The 21,864-nt window shown below is 38.1% G+C and overlaps 1 protein-coding gene across 1 annotated transcript in view; it reads left to right on the plus strand.

The window, feature by feature from the left end:
- Positions 1-21,864, plus strand: part of LOC117389172 (receptor tyrosine-protein kinase erbB-4) — a 336,244-nt gene that overhangs the window by 300,645 nt on the left and 13,735 nt on the right. The window contains exons 21-22 of the mRNA XM_033986791.2: positions 19,321-19,476; positions 21,441-21,516. Coding sequence (XP_033842682.1) covers positions 19,321-19,476; positions 21,441-21,516 — 232 coding nt within the window. The remainder of the gene's footprint in view (positions 1-19,320; positions 19,477-21,440; positions 21,517-21,864) is intronic.

A 21,864-nucleotide genomic window follows, 5' to 3' on the forward strand; every position in this document is an offset into this window, starting at 1 on the left:
CACCCGTCAATCATGCCTATATGAAAACATGTGACCAGACTCACATCTTTGTAAAGTATTGATGAAGTGTGCACTCTTAATCCCAGGCAAATACGCTCCATTTCTAGACCAAGCGTGGCATTTTCTCACTGCACCTAAATAATAAGATAACAAGTAAGTTTAATTATGCACATGAACAAAGCAGCAGTTATAATGGCATGTTGTGTTGCATCATTATACAGATGTAACACAATACACACTGTTCAAACACCCCTCGGCTATATATTAAATCTTGAGTATCGATTGACAAGTCTAAATATGTGCACTTAAAGAACCGCTAAGACATTTACAACAAAATCTTTTAATAAGGCACTCAACACCAAGTAGGGGTGTAACTCCTGGGACAAGGCAATCACGTCAGAGTGAATGAAACATGTTATTAAAGTCTTAATGATCCTAACCTCTGCAATTTTCAGCACGGTGCAATTAGCAGTAAAATCTTATGGGCCGCAGACTGAGCATAGTTCAACTTCCTTGGTCAGTGGAGACAGTCTTCTGCGAGTGGTTATTACAGTCTTCTGCATCATACAAAACCGTGAATACGCTTAATATGGCAGCAGACTACATGTGTATATAATGTAGCCTTTGATTGGTCCGTTCTTGTTAAGTTAATTTAAGTTTCTTTGGGGACGGTATGCCAACAACAAGCTTGCCTCCGTGAAGATTTTATTGCATTGCCTATAAACTGAAGAAGCGGCTTGGATGAGCAGCGAAACGTCTTCACTCTTACAAGATTTGTCCAGTTGATAGATTTAACTTCATTGTTTGCTATTGTCTATAATGTTCACCACTATGGCATTACACTTTTTTTTTTTATGTTGTGTTTTGTGGTCTTTCTGTAGCTAAAAATACTTGGAGGAATGATGTCTGTGTATCCCTCAGTCGCCCATAGTAAAAGAAAAATTCTATTCTGTCAACTGGACAAAAAGTTATTCGAGTGAAGACGTCTTCACCCGTAATCTGACCAGAACTGAAGAAGCGGTTTGGATGAGCAGCCAAACGTCTTCACTCAAAGAACTTTTTGTCCAGTTGACAGAGCAGAATTTTTCTTTTACCTGGAGGAACATTTACTCTTACTGTGAGCTGGGTAAAGCAAACACTTTTCCCTATGAGGAACTGGTCAGAGCCAATGCAAAAAACCAAAAAAAATACAATTACAAAACAAGCAATAGTGGTTGAAGTACTCAGTTTTGTTACTTCAGCAAAAGTACAGATACTGAGGTAAAGTTACTCAAGTAAAAGTATCACATGAAAAAATTGACTGAAGTTAAAGTATTTTAGTACCTGTTTAAAAATGTGCTTTAAGAAGTAAAAGTATTTGACACACAGTTTAAGTGTTAAATGTAGTGATACTGATTTCTTAATTTTTCTTATGAATGTACGTATTTATTTTTGTTTGCTCAAAGCCAAAGCTTGAACTTGAAAACTTTAGTCAGGATGTACCACAAACTATAATGTATGAAGTACTTTTTACTTTTCAGTCCAGTTAAAAAATGTACTGGGGTAGAAAGTACGGATACTAGAAGTAAAAGTAAAAAGTATCCACTGACTTAAGTAAATTACAGACACCTAAACATTTTTATTTAAGTGCAATACTTTACTAATTGTACTTCATTACTGTCAGCAAAACTCTACAAAAGTATGAGTACATCTAAATTCACCTAAAGACCTATTAGTGACATATAGATATACCCACACTTGCATATAAATATAACTCTATCTGAAAACTCTATTATCCAACTGTTTTGTTGATACTTCCTCTCTTCTTGTGTCTTTGACTTGGGCGCCCCTGAGAATGCATATCTTTTTGTGCAGATTCCTTATCCAAAAAAACAGAATACTTAAAAAGACTGTCGCTCTTTCAAACTCTCCCCAGACGCCTCCTGGATGCCGTCGCAGCTCAAGGTTGTTCAGGAGTGTCATCATTATCAGCTGACGAAATGAAACCAAACTATACAAAAAAAACTATACAAACCCCGTCGCACCCATTTGTCCCGATCAGGGCCCAGCATTTGGCTTTGTTAGACCTGTTATCACGGACCAGACAGGACCCAGCCATTACAATGTGGCTCTTGTGGGACAATATTCAAGCATGTCTTCGAGACTCCACAGGCTCAGAAGAGAAAGTCCTACAATATTGATAGCTATATGTCCGCTATCTCTCTGAGGCTAACACATAGATTGTATATATAAATGAACATAGCTAACCTGCCACCGTGTTATAAATAGGAAGTGATCATGGGCGCAGTTCCACCTCCATCAACTCTGGCTCCAATTCACTTTACTTTACTTTATTGAAAAACATCCCTCTCTCTGTAATTGCTGCAGTGAGCCTTTTTGTCTTAGAATGTTCATATTAACTCTTTCTACATGATCTTGTTTTTTTGTTTGTTTGTTTTTTTTGCTATTGTGTCCATAAATCAAGATGTGAACCTAATGACGTAATAACAGATGAATCAGGTGCCCTCTTTCCCCAAGCGTTAGCAATAGGTGTGATTGACAAAGTTTCTATGTGTGCGCTCCCTGCTAAACCAACCAGCCTCGCTTTGGATTGGCTCTTTAGTTGTTATGATTCTCACGGTCGGAATTCCAAATTTGGAACTTGGCTCCAAATTTGCCTCTATAACTGCTAGCCTCGATGAGCTTCATTTCGCTAGTGCCGAACACTATGGGTGACATCACACTCCCGTAGTTCACTTCTTTACACAGTCTATAGGTTAACCCCCATACAAAATAATATGGTGCAATTATTTAAGTTACTTCCTTTGCAAACAATAAAATATTCTGTCCTATTAAGTATAAAAATAGCAGCTCCGTAGTATCAGTTTATATTTTCTCCTCTCAAATGTTAATGCCCCTACACACGTTTGAAATATGCACTTACTAATGAATAAAGTCTTACTGTCTAAATGTAATTTGCAGATGTAAGTGCAATATTTGTAGGGAAATTTGCAGATAGATAAACAATATTAAGATATTTTGTCAATGTCATTCAACTTTACATTGTGTAGTTGAATCACATTAGCTTGGGTTTATCCATTTTATCACGAGGTATGGTGGCGGTCCCATGTCCCTGCATTTGTCCTCTGTATTTGACCCATCCTTCAGTGACAATAGCTCACCCAAGAAGAAAAACAAAACCAGAAAACAAAAAAATGGGACATGTTTTTTCACTGTCTAATTTTGCCTATTGTAGACCTTTGTGATTTTATTTGCGATTGCCTTGCAGATTTGCATCATTTTTTTGCTATTGTTAACTAAATTCTGTGTTTGTTGTGTCTGGATAGAAATAGTTGAGGCTGAATTTGATCCCTTGAAATCCTGTTATTACACACTGTGGTCTAAACATTTTGCTTTCTCATCCCCAGAGATAACATCACCTCTAGTCTGAGCCATGATGCTTTCGAATACAAATACAAATTCCATTCTTTTTAACGAATATAAGAGACTGCTGATAGAGATATGTATCCGCTTTCTGTGTCTTATACATGGCCTTGGCAACAGATCAATGATAGATGGACCTAATGTCTCCAATATGGCCTCATGTGAGTGCCCTGTTACTATCCCTCTAATTACAACTATCATCATTATTATCATTTCTCTATTACAGTTCATTACGCAAGACCCGAAAGTGGAGGCCATAATGGTGTAAGTGGCAGTTTTTCCGTCCATTGATTGGTGAACGTTACTGCTTTGTTGCGTTTAAATCTCTCCTCTGAATCACATACAATGATCTCTGAGAAGGCCTATTATATCTACATATCCAGGTCCACAGTCATTGGGATCCATTTATGGGTTGCATCTTCCTTATTAGTATAGTAATGTTTTGTTTATTAAATTGTTAACTGCTATGGCAACGGTCCGATTTTTTCTTCTTTCTGAAACTCATGGATAAGTGATGTTATAGTACATTTTGGCTTTAAAAAAAAATCTTTGACATATCACTTTACACTGAAAAATGATCACAACTCCCTCTGTAACTGCTGCAGTGAGTTTCATCATTTTGTTCTTAAAATGTACGTATTAAACAGCTCTACATGATTCTGGTGTTTTTATTTCACTATTTTGTCTGCGAATCAAGGTATGAACATTAACAACAGACAAATCAGGTAGGCAGTGTGGGCGGGAAGGGGTGTTACCTTCAACAGCTTCAGTCGCTCCAGAATGGCTCTTTGGTTGCTATGATACACGTGATCAGAATTCCAAATGTGGAACTTGGCTCCAAATTCGTTGCTATAACTGCTAGCCTCGATGAGCTTCATTTGAATGCTATGGATGACGTCACATTCACTTGACTCCAGCCAAATAGAAGTGGTATGAAAAAATACAAATACAAATACACAGGAAGTAGCGCTGAGTTTCAAAAAGGAGACCCCCTATCTATGACATCAATGCACAAATACACGTTTGATCTATTTTCACACTTTACTGTGTTGTCAGACTTTAGGAAACCCTTTTCTGCAGTTTTCTATATTGATTGTGATGTATTTTCATTATAAATATCCAAAAGGAAAGTCAAATGGCCATTTATATTCATGACCAGGATCCCAACTCTAACTATTTTCATTTCAACCAAAAACTTTGTGTTATATGTTGCGTTGTCATTTTAAAAAACAGCAATAGTAGCAATATATTGCAAACTAATATGCCACAGAGTTACTGGTGTCAATTTAAAATTCTCAAATTTCTGCACTTATTTGCCCCATAGTGTGAATAACATTAGACGTTAGATTGAACAACATTTACAGAGCTTCCTCATTTGTGTGTATTGGAGCTCCCCCTTAACAAACATCCTGGGGCTATCCTCTCTCGCTACCTCATCCGGGCGTTCAAACAGACGGCTCTGCCTACACCGCGGTCCCCTGTCTACAGATAGAGATATTAAACCTTACCCGCCTTACTCAGCTGCTGACTCATAACTCCAAATGTTAGCAGTGTGCCAGGCGAGAAGGCTGCTCCAATACGATTAAAAATACACTTACGTTTGTCGCACAACCTTCTGGCACAACATCAATTCTCCCCAGAAATGACAACTTTTCACAAGACAAGTCATACAGGGTTAGTAAACAAGCGTGCAGTCGAGGAAAGGGTGATTTGGGTTGCATAAAAAAAGGGTTATCATAATTGTCCTGGATTAGAAATTTTGTTCAGTTTTTTTTTTTTTTTTCATATATTTGGATTAATTGATGGCTAGTGTATATTTGTTCAGAGGCAGGAGCACCAACCACACTGCCCCGGTGCACTCAAGTACGGAAATATTCTTGCTTATTCTTGCTTATTGAAGAACACCTGACCTAAAGTATGACTGCTTCACCCACATTTTATTTTGAATCCATTTCAGGTGGTGCAGGTCATGAAGAGGTTCACCCAGGTCAAGTTACAACATGAGCAATCAAACAATACAAATAAATAAATGAGTTGCCCACTTCAGAGTCGATATATGGTTCTCAATCGTGGATGAAGTACAGTACTCAATTTTGTCACTTAAGTAAAAGTACAGATACAGAGATACAGAGTTACTCAAGTAAAAGTAAAAGTATCAGATGAAAAAAAATCTACTTAAGTAAAAGTACTTGATTAAAAATGTACTTTGAGACTAAAAATAAAAGTGTTTAAAAGTGTTGTTAATTTGTTAAATATTGTGATACTGATTAAAAAAAAAAAAGATACATATTGTAGTCAACAGTAGGAATACAAATCAATTTCTTAATTTTTGTAATGATTTTTATTTATTTATTTTTGTTCAGTCAAAGCCAAAGCTTGAACTTGAAAACTAGTTAGAATATTACCGTGAACATGGTGAAAAGTACTTTTTACTTTTCAGTCCTGTTGAACAGTACAGATACCTGTTCTCAATTGTACTGAAGTAAATGTACCAAAATTCCACTGTTAAATTGACTTAAGTAAAGTACAGATACCTAAACTACAGTACTTTACCACTTTTACTTTGTTACCTTCCACCACTAATAGTTCTATATTGTCTCAGCTCTGTGTTTCCTATACGAGTGTTCACATCTGCAGCTGTCCGAGCAGACATTTCTCGCTCTGTCTCTGTCTCATCATAACAAACAGCACTCTGTGTGACTCACCTAAATATTTACATGCCATTTCTAGTTATAATTGGCAAATTAATTTCATTTCAGAATACATTTGAATAATTTGTGCCCTTGTTAGCTTCCTTTCTGTAAATGTATTCACTTTTAGTTTGTTTTAAGGTTGCAAAGTAATTGTCAGTAATCATAATTAGCTTCACAAGTTTAATACAAAATATGTTTTAAAGCTTCACAGTATTAACTTCTTGGAATTTTTAGAACAAACCAGTCCATATCATAAAATATGTATGCAGCTGCTAATTATTATAACAAGTTTAAAAAACACTATACTTGCTTAAAGTGGCAAGACAAGTTTATTTGTACAGCACACTTCATACACACAGTGATTTAAAGTGCTTTATAGAATAAGAAACACATTAAATACACAATACAAACAAATCAAAACATAAGTAATCATCATAAAATGAACATTAAAAGAGAAGAGTGCAGAATAAATACCTTTCAGTCATATGCACAGCTAAACAGAACTGTTTGGAGCCTGGATTTAAACATCGCAAAAATAGAGGTCTGGCTCACATCTTCAGGAAGATTGTTCCAGGTTTTAGCTCCATAAAACTGAAACAGTGATTCTTCATGTTTAGTCCTGACTCTGGGCACCAACAGGAGGTTGGTCCCTGAAGTCCTCAGAGTGTGAGATGGTTCATATGGCACTGCAAAGGTGCTGCAATAAATAAAAAATAAATAAATAAAAATGTCCAATGAATGCACTTGATTTGTTGTCACATTATATTTTGTGACCCTTATAAATGACAGAACAGTAGAGATACATTGCAATCCGAATGCTTTGCCAAATGTATTAACATATCCATCTGGTGTCTCACTCCTCCTCCACCTCTCACCCTTCGGCCCTCTCCGCTCCTGTCAGGGACTGGCCCGGGACAAGGTCATGTTGTTGGCGTATGTTGTAGATCTGCCACCTGATCCCAAGGGTGCCTGCAGGGCCGGGTGCTGGCAGGGTGACATAATAGAAACCAGGACGGGTGCCACAATCTGGGTCACACTTTTAGAACTGTAAAATCAAGTACATCTGCCGCCTCTAGTGATTTGAATCAGTTTATGAATATGATTTGGGTTGCATAATAACACCCAAAAATGTCAAAAAAAGAACAGCTTATATAAATATGATATTGTGCCGGGGTTTGTCTCAATAATCTTTTTTGTGCTAGGAGGCCTTTGATTGGGTGTGTGATAGTATCCGGATTCATTGATGGATACTAGTGCAGTGGTTCAGCTAATGAACGGCGATAATGTGCAATACGTTTTTTCAGATATGTGTGAATCAGTGTGTGTTTTCAGCAGCACGACTGGGCACAATATGTAGGTGCCTCAGACTGGAAAGTCTGAGGCACCTACACCCCTACACCCCCCCACACACCTGTGTGTGTGGGGGGGTGTAATCCTGCCAGTTCTTTTTTCACAGTAACTACCAACACTAAACTGATGTTGTATGCTTCGGATGTGTAGTGGTTGTCTTGTGTCCAACTAGAATTTCTTTATATAGGAGATAATATTGGCTAATCTAAACATATCTAATTTGGTCACAGTGACCAAATTGTTATTCAGGGCCAATATTATGCTATTTTCTGATCTACATTATAATGTTGTTTCCTCATCACAAATATATTTTCCGGATTATAAATTGCTCCGGAGTATAAGTCGCAGCAGCCAAAAAATGCATAATAATGAAGAAAAAAACATACGTGTCGTAATGTTCGAGCAGGCAGTACCAAAGAGTGCAGAACTCGGAGCAAGTTTACAGTGTTTATTTACAGTCAGTGAAACAGGCAAATGATGGCAGAACAGACAAGGAGCAGGGAGCGAGCCAGGGTCCAGGGACGCGACGCGAGTGCAGGGACGAGGACAGGGGGTGGCCAACACCGGAGCGGGGAGGCAGGGCCAGGAACGGAGCCAGAGACGAAAGAGCAGGGACGGTCCAGGGAGCAGGAATCAGAGCAGGGAGTGAGGTGCAAGCCAGGGTCTAGGGCGTGACTTGGAGGTGAAGACAAAGAGCAGACAATACCAGAGCGGGAAGGCAGGGTTAGGAACGGAACCAGAGATGAAGGAGCTAGGACGGTCTGGGGAGCAGGAATCTGAGCAGGGAGTAGCAAAAATCCAATAAGCATCAAAAAGCAAGCAACAAATATCTACTAAGCAGAGCTAGAGTAGTCATGTTTGACACGCGGACGATCTGGCACCGGGTGTCTGGTCCTGGCTCCTCTAATCCACGGCAGGTGGCGTTGATTGCACTGATGGGATTCAGGTGCGCGCGGGAGGAGCCAGGAACTCCGCCCAGCTCCAGAATCAGGCAGGTGAGGGAGGGGAAGGAGCACACAGGAGGCAAAACAGGGAGCAGGAACATGACAATAAGTCACATTGGACTATAAGTCTCATTTTTGGGGGAAATTTATTCTACAAAATCAGAGAATAAGAACAGACATTTTATCTTTAAAGGCAAGTTATCATGATAAAATAGAGAACAACAGGCTGAATACATACAAACTGAAACATGTCTGGTATGTTAATGTAAGATATTAACAGTTTATCAGATAACTAAAGCATAAAAAACAAGAGATCTCACTCCAAATCACTAAATCCATTGAATTCTTCATCCACCGAGGATCAATCTGAGTAAAAGTAGCACCCCTGGCCAAACTATGAAAAAAGTGTGACTTATAGTCCGGAAAATACAGTACCTGGAGTTGTGTTTTGTTTCATTCACACATGTTCAACACAAAAAAAACTGCATATTTTGGCTGAGTTCTTCTCCCAAACAGAAAACACTGGTCCACCTTGTGATGTCATGTGGTAACAGAGGAAATGATCCACTGTGTTTTTAAACTCCATGCTGCTTCACTAGAATCATTTGGTTCATTTTAGCCCTGGAAGAAAAGGTGAAAGGTAGTTGTTAACTTGAAAACTATTTCATGACATCACAAGGTGCAGACAGACTAATAATAAGGGGTTACTCAAACATCTGTGAATGAAACAAAACACAACTCCTGGTATGTTTTTGATGAGATAACAACATTCCAACATGGCTCAAAGCTCACAAGAGTCTGTTTTTTGCGTAATATAGAACCTTTAATATTGGTGCTGGCCTGATTTTCCTGTTGGTTGGATCTAGCTTGACATCAGATTGATAAGTTCACAGGACATATTATCTCCAAAAGAGCATTAATAATCTATGACATAAAATAACATTACAGCATTAACTGTTGAGTTTGTGGTACTTGCTCTTGTATAAATGGCAGGAGAATGTGTGTAAGGTTACCCAGGGATTTCCTAAGTGAGAATAGTGTGACTTTTATTCAATTGTGAATGGAGCTAAAATAGAGCAGTGACGTGGGCTTCAAATCTCCTCTCTACAGTGACCCATATTCAGAGGGGAAGGCACTACCGCCAGACTAAATACACCTTTTGAGAGTGTATTGTATTGTAATTTTGTTGAGTGTGGGGGGTATCAGCATTGATATGTAGAGTGACAATAGTTTGGCAGTTGAAATCCCGCTTTCGACTAAAACATCATTGGTAGAGCAGTCAAATCTTATTGTTTTTGGTCTAGTTTGGGATCAGTATTTTTCATGGTAGACCTGTCAAACTTCAGTGCCAATAGGACAGTGTAGTTTCTTTCAGTGGTACTATTTGGACACATAAACAACACGTCCTTCAGCTGGATTCTGTCCCCCTGCTTACCTCAGCGTATCCAGCCACCAGTTGTCCTGCATTGTTGTGTTTATGTTATGTCAGCAAAACCCATGTCTCTGTCCAGAAAACAGAATCACCACGGCAACAGTATACTGAATCTTCCATTGTACTAGACAAGCACACAACCAAATCCATCACTATATTACTACTTGGGTCTTCTGCTCGCTAATCCCATTGACAGAATAGTAAAACTAACCCAGTCATTCCTATTTTGAAACCACGAAAGGTATGGAATGGAGGTAACTATCTATTTTCTACTAGTACTCTATAGCAGATAACACGTCTTCCTTTTAACTTCCTGTCTGTGTCTCTCTCCTTGCATATCTCCTTGTAGCCTCATTGTTCTGTAAGCTATTCCAACTTTGCCTTGGAGAGTTTTCCCTCCGTCTTCTGTAGGTGGTGAGGTCAAATGAACCACTTCATGCATTAATTCATAAGAGCCAAGTGAACGAAGGGCCGCAAAAATATTAGCTCAACTGCCAGTTCTCCCCACTCGGCTCCAGATGTTCACTTTTCCCTTTATGGTCACTACTTCCTCTGTGCATTCATTAATAAAGTGCTTATGCAAAACTCTACGGAGCTTTAATTCTGTCACTCTTGAACTTCAGAATTCAGTTTTCTTCTTTCTATGGACCCTACCACGACGACTAAAAGATTACACAAACGGCTTGTACTGTGGTTAAAAAAGTAGGTTCAAGGTTCAAGTACCCATATGTAGATTTGTTTTGCAGAGTAATCCAACACGGCGTTCCATACATATTTCGAAACAAAATACAGCATCAAACGATATGATCATAAAAATGAGCCTAAACTCTGCTCAGGGCAAGAGAATTTCCTCAACAACTTTGAACATGCTACTTCAAACTGTCAAAGCTAATGTTTATGTAGAAAGTACCCTGCATTAACAAAAAATAAAATAAATATATAGGATGAGAGAGCAATTATTTTCAAGCTTTCAAAAACAAGCTTGTGCTAAGTGTATTTTGGCAGCAACAATTGATGGATGTGATGTCCAACCTGAAGGCGGAAATGGCCAAAATAAAAAAAAAATAAAAAAGGATTTCTTCAGAGGGCAATAAATCTTAGACTGCACTTTCAAGCTCAGCTACAAGCAAAAAATTAAAAAGCAACATGTACTTGTAGCTTTTAAAAGTATCTGGTAAAGTAAAAACAAGCAGAGTAAATAAGTGTAAAAGTACATAGTAAGTCAATAAAATCTGTTCGCACTTCCACTGCATTCAGAGGCGTAGTATCTGGACAGTGTTTAGTTGTAAGTACTTCCATATTATCAACTCCGTGTTCTTTGGCAAATGCTGCTATTATTCCTGCTTCTTCTTATTAAAAGTGGCCATAGGAGTATTGGCTGTGTCAGCTGAAAATATGAGTTTGTTGCCAAGTGATTCATTATATCATTCTTATGACCTGCTGACTCAAATCCATAATAAAGACTCCTGAAGCCATTCACTAAATGTTCGGGAAGAAGAACTCGGTAGACAAAGGATGAAGGATGATCATATAAAAAGTACTTGAGCTATTAAAGTTAGAAAAATAACATTTTAACAATCTCAAAGAACACATAATACTTTTTTCTGGTATTCAGTAGTAAACTATAACATATGTTAATAATAATAATAACAACAACAACAATAATAACAATAACAATAATAATAATAATAATAATAATAATAATAATAATAATAATAATAATAATAATAATAATAATAATAATAATAAATAGAAACCAGAATTAGACTTAGGGTGGACAATTTAATAGTGCCACTTTTTATACAAACTAATAGCAAATGAGTATATTTCTTTTGACTGACATATTAAATGCAGTTCACTGGTCAGACAGGGAAGAAACGTCCTGTGTTTCCCTGAAGCGGAGTTGGTCCAGAACAGCCACATGTTCCTCTACACACATGTAATAGTCCTGTTATTCCATCAACACTGTCACTCCTTCATAAACACAGTATGTCCCCTTTAAAAGTAACCTGGTTCACACCAGAATGATATGTGTAACAGCCTGAATTGAGATTTACACATTATCAATATGCAGAACATGCCGAAAAATCAAAACTTTGTTAAATCCAGTTGAGAGAAAACACATCTTCACTGTCCACAAATGCACAACCTTCTGCATGTTTTTCACAAACAAACGAGCCTGTATTTTCACTATGTCAGTTGGCATTGTCATGTTTGTTTTGGTTTGTTTGGGAGCTTCACCTTTGGCTTCCTCCCAAACCTCAATGCTGTTCTGTGATTGGTCCTCCAACCGGGGGCCCAGGCCTGATCACGCCAGTGTGAGCATGCCAAGATACATAGTGGAGTATTTGTAAAATTATGAAAATCCATCTTGCTGTGCAAGGTTACTTGCAAAGCAAGGTGCACTATGTAACTTTTCCAGGGAAGCATCAGCAGCCTGCTTGTTACCATGGAGATGTTATTGTTTTCTGTGTTATATTCTAGAGTATGGTATTAATACTTAGTTGCTTTAGTTAACGGCAGCGACACTGTAACAGTTTTACCTTCTGTGCGAGTCCATCGCTCTGTTAGTATCTCTGTATTCTGTGCTAGTTTTTTTGCTGTCTGCCGTTTACAATTGATCTTAGAGAATAAATGTACCCGGACAAGGCTTTCCCTCACGGAGCGCTAACCCACTCCTCGCAAAGACAAATCGTTCCCATTCACCCTAACCCCTGATGTCATTTCCTAAATTCAGTCTGACACAGGAGCGTACAATGAAATGAAAGCCCACCACTTTCATCATTATTGTATTATGGCTTCCCCTCCTCCTCGCTCCCACATTGCTCTGCTTGGTTTCAGCTCATTCCTAAAACAGTGAATCACCTCTGCTTTCCCACCGGCTCTTTTTTCATATCCACTACATACATTAAACATGCGCTATGTCAAGCAGATGCCGCGCTAGTGTCACGAGAGCCCACCAATAAGACCGCACCATTATTCACCTTAGATAACAGAAAATACTCTGCATAAACAACCTCTGCCCCGTGGAAAATCCTGGCAGCACACTTTGAGAGACCAACTCAGCCTGTAAAATAAAGTAAAAGTCCACAGAGGTGAAGTACGTTTTGCTGTGAAGGAGTCAGTGTTCAGAACGGCTCCCGCTGACAGTGATTACACTCTGTGTTCTGCTCTCTATTGGATACACACTATACCTCACAACTCACTTTGCTGTTTTAATGAAAAATCCTCATAGATATGTATCTGTGACTAAGTTTGTCTTTTCAAATCTATATCTTAAAGGAGCACAACATAACTGTCCCAGCAGTGTCCCAGATAGACAAGTTTAATACTGTTAATACCTTCCAAGCAGAGCAATAATATCTCCATGGAGACAGTGTATCGATTTAAAGTATAGATGGCTGTGAAGAGCATAGGAAAAGAGCAAATTACCAGTGACTAAGTGAAGATTATTGAAAGACAACCCACGCTGACAGTGATAATAATGCCAAAAAGTATTGCAAAAGTACTGGTTTCCTAGTTTCGACTGCATATGTTAATGGAGTTCTGTTCTGGAAGATTTTTTTAGAGATTCTTAAGTCCTGGTGTAGAGCTCCTGCATCCGTGTAACAAAATCTGATGAAATTTAAAAATTAAATAATGAATGTCTGAGAGTCCGCTTTTTATGGAAGTCCGTTTCCGCCATAAAAAAAAAAAAAAAAAAAAAAGCCCCACAGAAAGCCGAAATTACGAGTTTTAAACTTGTAATTATTAGTTTTAAACTCGTAATTAGGAGTTTAAAACTCGTAATTAGGACTTTTAAACTTGTAATTATTAGTTTTAAACTCGTAATTAGGAGTTTAAAACTCATAATTAGGAGTTTTAAAGTCTTGATTGAGCTTGTAGCACATTGCAACTGAGTGTACAGAGCAGAGGAGACAGGAGGAGGACTGTTGTGTTTATCACCTATGTACTTTTATAAATGAATAAATTAAGCTCCAGTAAAGTTTCTGGCATCTTGAACAAATCAGTGGGCCCTAAGTCAGTGCTGTTCTGACCACTTTTTTGTGCCGTGAGCGCTTTTCTGACCTCTCATGAGCTGTGCTCTGGGTCTATGAGTGCTCGTCCTCCTGGTCTGAGCAGAGTGCTAGCTGGTCACAACCCCTGCTGGTTTACTGAGGAAATTATTAAAATACCAAATACATTTAATCAAAGTTGATAAGGTTCACATTTTGTAAATGTTACATTCCCCAAATTAAAAGTTTTAAACTCATAATTAGTAGTTTCAAAACTCCTAATTAGGAGTTTTAAACTCATAATTAGTAGTTAAAAGTCCTAATTATGAATTTTAAACTCCTAATTACAAGTTTAAAACTAATAATTACGAGTTTAAAAGTCCTAATTACGAGCTCTAACTCATAATTAGTAGTTTTAAAAGTCCTAATTAGTAGTTTTAAAAGTCATAATTACTAGTTTTAAACTCCTAATTACGAGTTTAAAACTAATAATTACGAGTTTAAAACTCGTAATTTCGACTTTCTGTGGGGCTTTTTTTTTTTTTTTTTTCATGGCGGAAATGGGCTTCCATAGCTTTTGGAGCAGTTGTTGTTTTTTGTTTTTGTTTTTTTTCATCATTAAATGAAATTTAATAAAACTTATAAACACCCATACCTGGCACAAGTGTGATTTTAAAAAGTATAGATTGCTTAGATTTTGCCTTAACTCGGCAGTTTGGACATCAGGTGTACTTTTCATCTTCTTATATCATCAAAAAGGATCCCTGGAGATGTTTGTGTAAATATATTTTATTATAAAGCCCTGTACTATTATGTTTACTGATATTGACAGTTTAAACTATGTGAAATTGATTGAATATGCCTCTGTGATGTGCTCTAACTAATGTGCAGATGCTTTGGCATATTAGCAGCTAACTCACACACACAAAAATGTAGATTTACCTGTGATTTAGCAGCCAATTAATGTTAAGCGAAGTAAGAGTGGTTAGCAAAAAGCATTTAGGATCATTTCTCTTCTTTCTACACCACTGCCACTGCTCGTATGGGGTTGGGAGGGGCATGCCAGGATTGCGTGACGATAACTGCAGGAGCTCCATGGCACTGGCTCAGTCCTGATTGAGTCCTGGGTTAAACCTGTTGACAATACAATCATAAATCTGTGAATTTTCCCAGTTTCACCCCACACAGTCTCCATCTCCAGCACCACAACCACATTTGCTGCAATTACAGGCACTGTTCTCATCAGGTCCACTCGGGAGGCCTGTAAATGAGCACAAACAAGTCGAAAAAAAAAGGTTATTTGTGACGCACATTTCCATCTCCTCCCCATCTAAATCTCATGCTGGCATATTAACATTCAACAGTTGCCAACTCATCCATTTTCCTCCCACTGCTTAATTGTCTTGAAAATTGAGGAGATTACCAGCCACGATTTATGTACAAATAAGAATTTGTCACTAAACTGGCACAGTCCATGCATCAAGCGCAGAGAGATGTGGTTTTAACTGAGCTCCACAGTCATTTAGAGTGCGGTCATTAGCGCATTAGCAAATCACACATGAGCACTGTTGGCAAGTTACATTCATATTGTTCCATTCTGCTTTTAGTACTTCTATTTGCATGTCAATGAAGTGTATAGAGCCAATTATACTAATACTACTTCTACTTCAGTATATATATAGTGGCATGATGGTTTGGACAGCTTCCTGTTTAAATACGACATTTTTACCATTATGTGTTGTAATATTCTTTTTTGAATTCCTAATTGCTATGGCAACAGTGCTAGAGGGTGACAGTAGCTCAAATGGTAGACCATTCAAATCCTACTCTCTACATAAACATCATTGCTTGAGCGGCATTAGGTCCACTGACCCACAGGTTGGCGGTGCAATTCCAGCTCCCACAGATGAATGCAAGACACTTAACCCACTGTGAATAAAATTATGCTTATATTTTTATCATTAATCAACTGTACGCTTATATTGTGTGTACGAGACTAACATGGTGTGACGAAAACTACAAGCCTGTGTAATTGAAATGTATAACTAAGTTGAAAAATAACTCATTTGAGAAACAAGAAAGGAGGGTGTGGGTGAAAGTTGTGTAACCTGAACTGAAAGGTAAGAAAGGTCATGTCTGTGTGGGGAGGGGAATAGAGTGTTGTTCTACTGATAAGCATGATGGGAAAACTGCTGAGTAAAGTCAAGCTGTTAATAAAAGGCTGCTGTAAGAAGGGGGCGTCGGAGGAGGTACAGAGAAGACCTCGTGGAAGCAGTCTGCGTAGCTTTTTCTCTGTTCTCGCTCCCCTCTGATCAGAGTAGAAGAAAAGTCTAACACTTGTCCTGAGTCTTTTTGGGTAAACAGCGTGTTGAGAACAGAGTTTTCTTGACATCCACCTTGCCCCCAGTGTCGGAGTACACTGGTGGGTGAATGTGTGTGTGAATGGGTTAGTGGTTCTTTGATGTAAAGCGCTTTGAGTGCCTTGAACCTGGAAAAGCATTATATAAAGATGTGGCCATATCCAGACCCATGGATAGTCATATAAGAAAGATCAGGGCTTAAGCAACTCATACAGCTAGTCCTGATGAACATTGGCACATTATGAATTTTAGGATCAATTAGTACTCTCTCCTACCTATTCATCACCACAGAGAAGTTTTGATGATAGACTTGGACTCACATAACACAGCCCTTTGAACAGAAAAACTAAAAAACCTTGTAACCTCCTCTTGACCTTAGAGTGAATGAATCTGCAGCCCTGAGCAAGGCCATGTGTGACTATGAATGAGGAGAGGCTAAATGAGGAAAGACGAACACATGCCTGTCTGCTTTTGGAGGTTGTTCAATGCGAGTGCACAATCTGTTTCTTTTGAGAATTACTAGGGCTGGAACAAGACACAATCCTCACAAGACAAGACATGAAATTGGGTCCAACGCAGTTTTGTTCACGATTTTGGCTACACTTGAACACATGGAGGAGAAAAAAAGTCCTTCAAAGACAATTTTCCACCGGTGTGCAACTTTTCCTCATGAGATCTTGCCCCATCCGTAAGAATTACACATACCGTTTATAACATTTATCTTCAAGTCCCATATATCTGCTTATCTGGTTATATCTGCTGCTTTATGTTGAGAGTTGAGGGAAGATGAGGGAGAGAGGAAAGGGGGAGTAAAGGGTGGTGCGCAGGTGTGTTCAGATTCCACATGTTTTCTCTTGGGAACCAGCCAAATGAGGCAGCCTGATTATATCCTTAGCGATGTAATCTCACCCCTTAGGCAGCTCCCACTACCTCCCCACCACTCCCTCCACCCTCTCTTCTCCTCCGTGCACTCCTCCTTTCATTCCAGCCCATCTCAGATAAATCCAATTTGGTTCGGCTTCACAGAAGACTTTGTTTTCGTTTTTCTGCCGCTACTTCAAACTCAGCGTCTCCTGTTTTGCCTTGTCCGAGTTGAAATATTTCAGTTTTTCTTTGAGTTTACCGTGAAGAGCTTCATGCACAGTGAGGAGTCCAGACATGTGGGTAACTCAAGAGGCAGCATTAGTTTTTCATAAGTGTGCACTCAATTCAAATGAAGTGATTTTTATTGGAAACAGTTTTGCATTATCTGTAATTATTCTCAATATACTTAACACATTTGCACATTTTCTTGCCATAATTCTGGTACTTGGAGAAATTGAATCATTTGGCTGTAAGACGAGGTTTTACACCGCAGATTCCGTACCTCACGATAACAAAGTTTGAAGTCAGATATATCGCTATGTAAATGTAGATGATAAACGATAATATTGAAACTAATTTACGCCACTGATACAGTAAGCCAAGAGCAGATTTAAATGACAAAAACTATTCTAAATCTACAATATTGTTAGGAAATCATGAGCTGCAATAAATAAATAGAATGAAACACTTTAGTTGTCAGTTTGCATCTGTAATGAGTCATAGAAATTATTAATTCAACTTTTTACAGCGCAAATCTTATCGTGTAGTCAAAAAATAGCCAAAGAAAATGTACACACGATAAACATTGATCCCAAATGTATATTGTTTTGGCTTCCATATGTTGATATAGTAATTATCGTGACAGGTCTGCCAAAAACTTTTTACTTTAAGTTTAACTGTTGAATGCAGGAATTTTCCACCTGATTGGTCATGGTATATAGCGCTTTTCCATCTTCTAGACACTCAAAGCGCTTTATATCAAGGAAACATTCACCCATTCACACACATGATACACCAGTTTACACAGACACTGAGAGCAAGGTAGGTTAAGTGTCTTGCCCAAGGACACAACAACAGTATTCATTTGTGGGAGCTGGAATCGCACCGTCAACCTGTGGGTCAGTGGACAAACACTCTACCAACAGAGCTACTGTCGACCCAATAAAACAAGAAAAAACTTCTCATTGTACAATCCAAGAAAAATGCCTAAATTCACTGACAAAATATAAAATTAATTAAAGCTTAGGTCAGCGGTGCCAAAGTTTTTTTATTCCTCGGAGGGCCAAAATGACTGCGTATTAGCAGGTGAAGGGTCAAACCTAATGGCAGTTTGCTCATTAAAATGTTCTTGTTTGAACTGACTTTAAATAATAGGAAATAGACAGGATTGGCCTGCGTCCCAACTCCTATTTATATATTGATTGATTGATTTATTCTATTCAAAGCAAAACTGAATCAAAAAGGATTCTTCTTAAAATCTCAGAGCCTCTAAACCTATTCTCAGAGTGAGAATAGGTTTAGATATGAGCAGATCAAATTTTTTTCAATAGAAATAGCTTGTGGGTTAACCCTAATGAACATTACTATTATTACTTCACCGAGCTTTCTGTGATAAACCCGGATTCTCCACGCTCTAATAGGTGATGGATGGCATATGGCACCATAAAAATAACACTGTAGTGATAATGATGATGAGACAAATAATTATAACTAGCTAATGAGGTGATTAGGGCAGTTGGCAGGACTGCTAGTGAAGACAAGCAGAATCACAAGCTTATCCGTATCCTTCACAATGGAGATAATGCAAGGTTTTAAAATATGTATCTAGGCTATTTTAGTAATGACTTTTCCTAGCGTGATATGAAACTATTATTAGTATTACTTAAAATTAATCCGATCTAGATTATTTTTGGGAGAGAATTTCTGTTTTGGTAAAATTACAGAGCCTTTCTTGTGGTAAAATGTGCAATTAAATATTTTATGTGTGGGCAGATATTTATCACACTGTGGGGACTAAATCTGTACACACACATGGGGCCTGTATTCTTTATGGGGACGAAAATCAGGTCCTCATAATATTTTTATTATTAAATCAACAACATGATTTCAGATATGGGTTAAAGTAAGGGTTTAGGTTAAGGTTAGGCAAGTAGGACCTGTGTCCACGGAATGAAGTTAATAATGCCCTAAGAAACATGTAAACCCAAGTTGTGTATGTGTGTGTATAGCCAATATAAGGTGTTTTATTGTGTGTTTTAGGGAATGATGTACCTGGAGGAGCGCAGGTTGGTCCATAGAGATCTTGCTGCCCGGAACGTGTTAGTGAAGTCCCCGAACCACATCAAGATCACTGACTTTGGCCTGGCCCGATTACTCGATGTCAATGAGAAGGAGTACAACGCAGATGGAGGCAAGGTAAACATAGCCAACTGCAAACACTGCACCATTCACCCAGAGGTCATACACGATGCACTTCAGATTACACTAGAAAACGTCTCCCCCCATTGGACCATGAGCTCCTCAAAATATTAATATAAAGCACAAATCACTCATTTATTGTGCATGTGTACTGTTCCAAATGAGTAAAAAGTAAGGAAAATATTTTGATTTATTTTGATAAACAGCCTCTGGGTACATTGTAAATGAATATTATTTTAAACAAGCCAAATGCATCACCATCCAATGAAAAAAGATGTAGTCAAGTAAGAAAAAATGTTGCGTGACCTACTGCCATATTGGTTCTATGTAAACAAATAAAAACCCCAAAAGAAAACAATACATTAACTGCTCAAATTGTCAGTATTAAATCAGTTAAGGTGATTTTTGAGATGTGACTTCTTAATAACCATCTGTTTTTCTGAAAAAAGCCATAGCCAAGCCATCCAGAATATCTCATATCTGTATCCAGAACTGCCCAGTATGATGCAGTTTGGCAAAAAAAAGTAACAAAAAAAAACAAAACAAAAAAAAAAAACAACTATTAAAATACCTTATAGCAACAAGGCTGGTTTGTGGAATATGAATGTTCTTCTTGGGTCTGGATGGGTTTCCTCCATTAACCTAAAACATGCACAATATATCCTGCAGTTTGGTAATCGCCCTTACCAAGCCAAGCTCTAGATTTGAGATTGGTCCCTGGGTGCTGTACGGCAGCTGTTCACTTTTCATGATGGTTGAAATGTCAAATTGCTTTAATGGAGCAACATTGTTCCTTATTATGTATAATATTTTACCATGTTACAGTATTATTCCCACATCAAGATTTAGATGTCATCCAAGCATGTTAGAATAATCTAGTGATCTCTCCCGGATCCTATGCAAATTCTTCTTACAGTTAGCTATAAGCTTCTGTCCAGTGCTCAGCGCACTAGTCTACATCACCCGTGCTCTCATGCACAAAACAATCTATAACAACTTCACAAACCTGATGTAATGTGCTGTAGTTTCATTACCAGGATTCAAAGTGAGTGTGCTGTGATAGCGCTCTGAAGGGGGAGTAAAGGGAGGGGAGTCAGAGCGTCAAAATTGAAACTCATTAAACAATTTAAAAGGTAACATGATGATCTAAATATGTAATGTGTTAGCAATGAATACGCAAAGTGTAATAACCCCACTTCACATTAAGCTTCTGCTGTGCATATAAAACTGCAGCTGTGTTTTTCTTTTAGTCAGTAATCACATATGTAAGTACAAACTAGATATTTTATATATTTCAATATATGTTATACTGAGTATTTGATGAATCTAACTAAATTAGTACTTGGTTTAATTTGTATCTCGCTCACAATACCCAAACATTAATGTTATTTACATAATATGAAAGCAGAGAGTGAGCATCATCATTTGGTTTGACCCTGTGGGAGGGTCTGGGCCCATCAGTAAACCTGTCTAAGTGCATTCTCTGGGCTCCTCTTCTGCTCTATTAGACCGTTATATTTACTTTGGGGGACGATGCTCTCAGAACAATATAAATGAAGTAAACAAATCTGTCCTTGGGAGTCTCTGGCCTCAGCTAATCTTTATCCATCCTTTGTATTGGGTTTTCTTCTCTGTTCCTGTCTCTCCTCCTCATCTGTCCATCATGTCTGCACAATAAGAAATGTGTTATTATCCACTCTTCTTTCAGACACTGGCAGGAGCTGACCTCCACCTGGCCCCTCCCTCCTCCTACATCTCTGTAATCAATAGGATAGGCCTCCAAATCTAATCACAGAGTTAAGCCAATCACAGCAGGGAACTCTTCAACACAATATTACTTCAAGTGTGTCACCACTAGACTAATATAAACTGAAGCTTTGTGATGAAATAAATGTCTTTTTCCTTTATATCTTATAGTTTACACAGTGTATTTAATAGCATTTTCTGTTTTTCCTTGTCAGATGCCAATCAAATGGATGGCTCTTGAGTGCATTCACTATCGAAAGTTCACACATCAGAGTGACGTTTGGAGTTATGGTAAGTCAGTTTTCAGCCAAATTTCATTAATTATAAAAAACTAAAAATCTATTATTATTTTCACCCTTTTAAATGTGGTTAGAAAATGGGCTTTGTCTGAATACTGATATGAAATGCAAAATGGTTTATGATACCTAAGGCTATGTCTGAATGTCCACACTATTCCCTACTTAGAGCACTATTTAGGGGTCGCGGCATTTTATTGGTGTCTGAATGAGCAGTTGGTTCCACAATGCACCTTGAAAAGACCACAGTGCATTGCGAGAGTTAGAAAAACAACACGGAACGGCGACAGGTGTTTAACTGTACGCAACACGACTGAATGAAAACAGATAGAAACGCTGGTTT

The sequence above is a fragment of the Periophthalmus magnuspinnatus genome, chromosome 21 (assembly GCF_009829125.3).
Source record: "Periophthalmus magnuspinnatus isolate fPerMag1 chromosome 21, fPerMag1.2.pri, whole genome shotgun sequence".
Classification (NCBI taxonomy): Eukaryota; Metazoa; Chordata; class Actinopteri; order Gobiiformes; family Gobiidae; genus Periophthalmus; species Periophthalmus magnuspinnatus.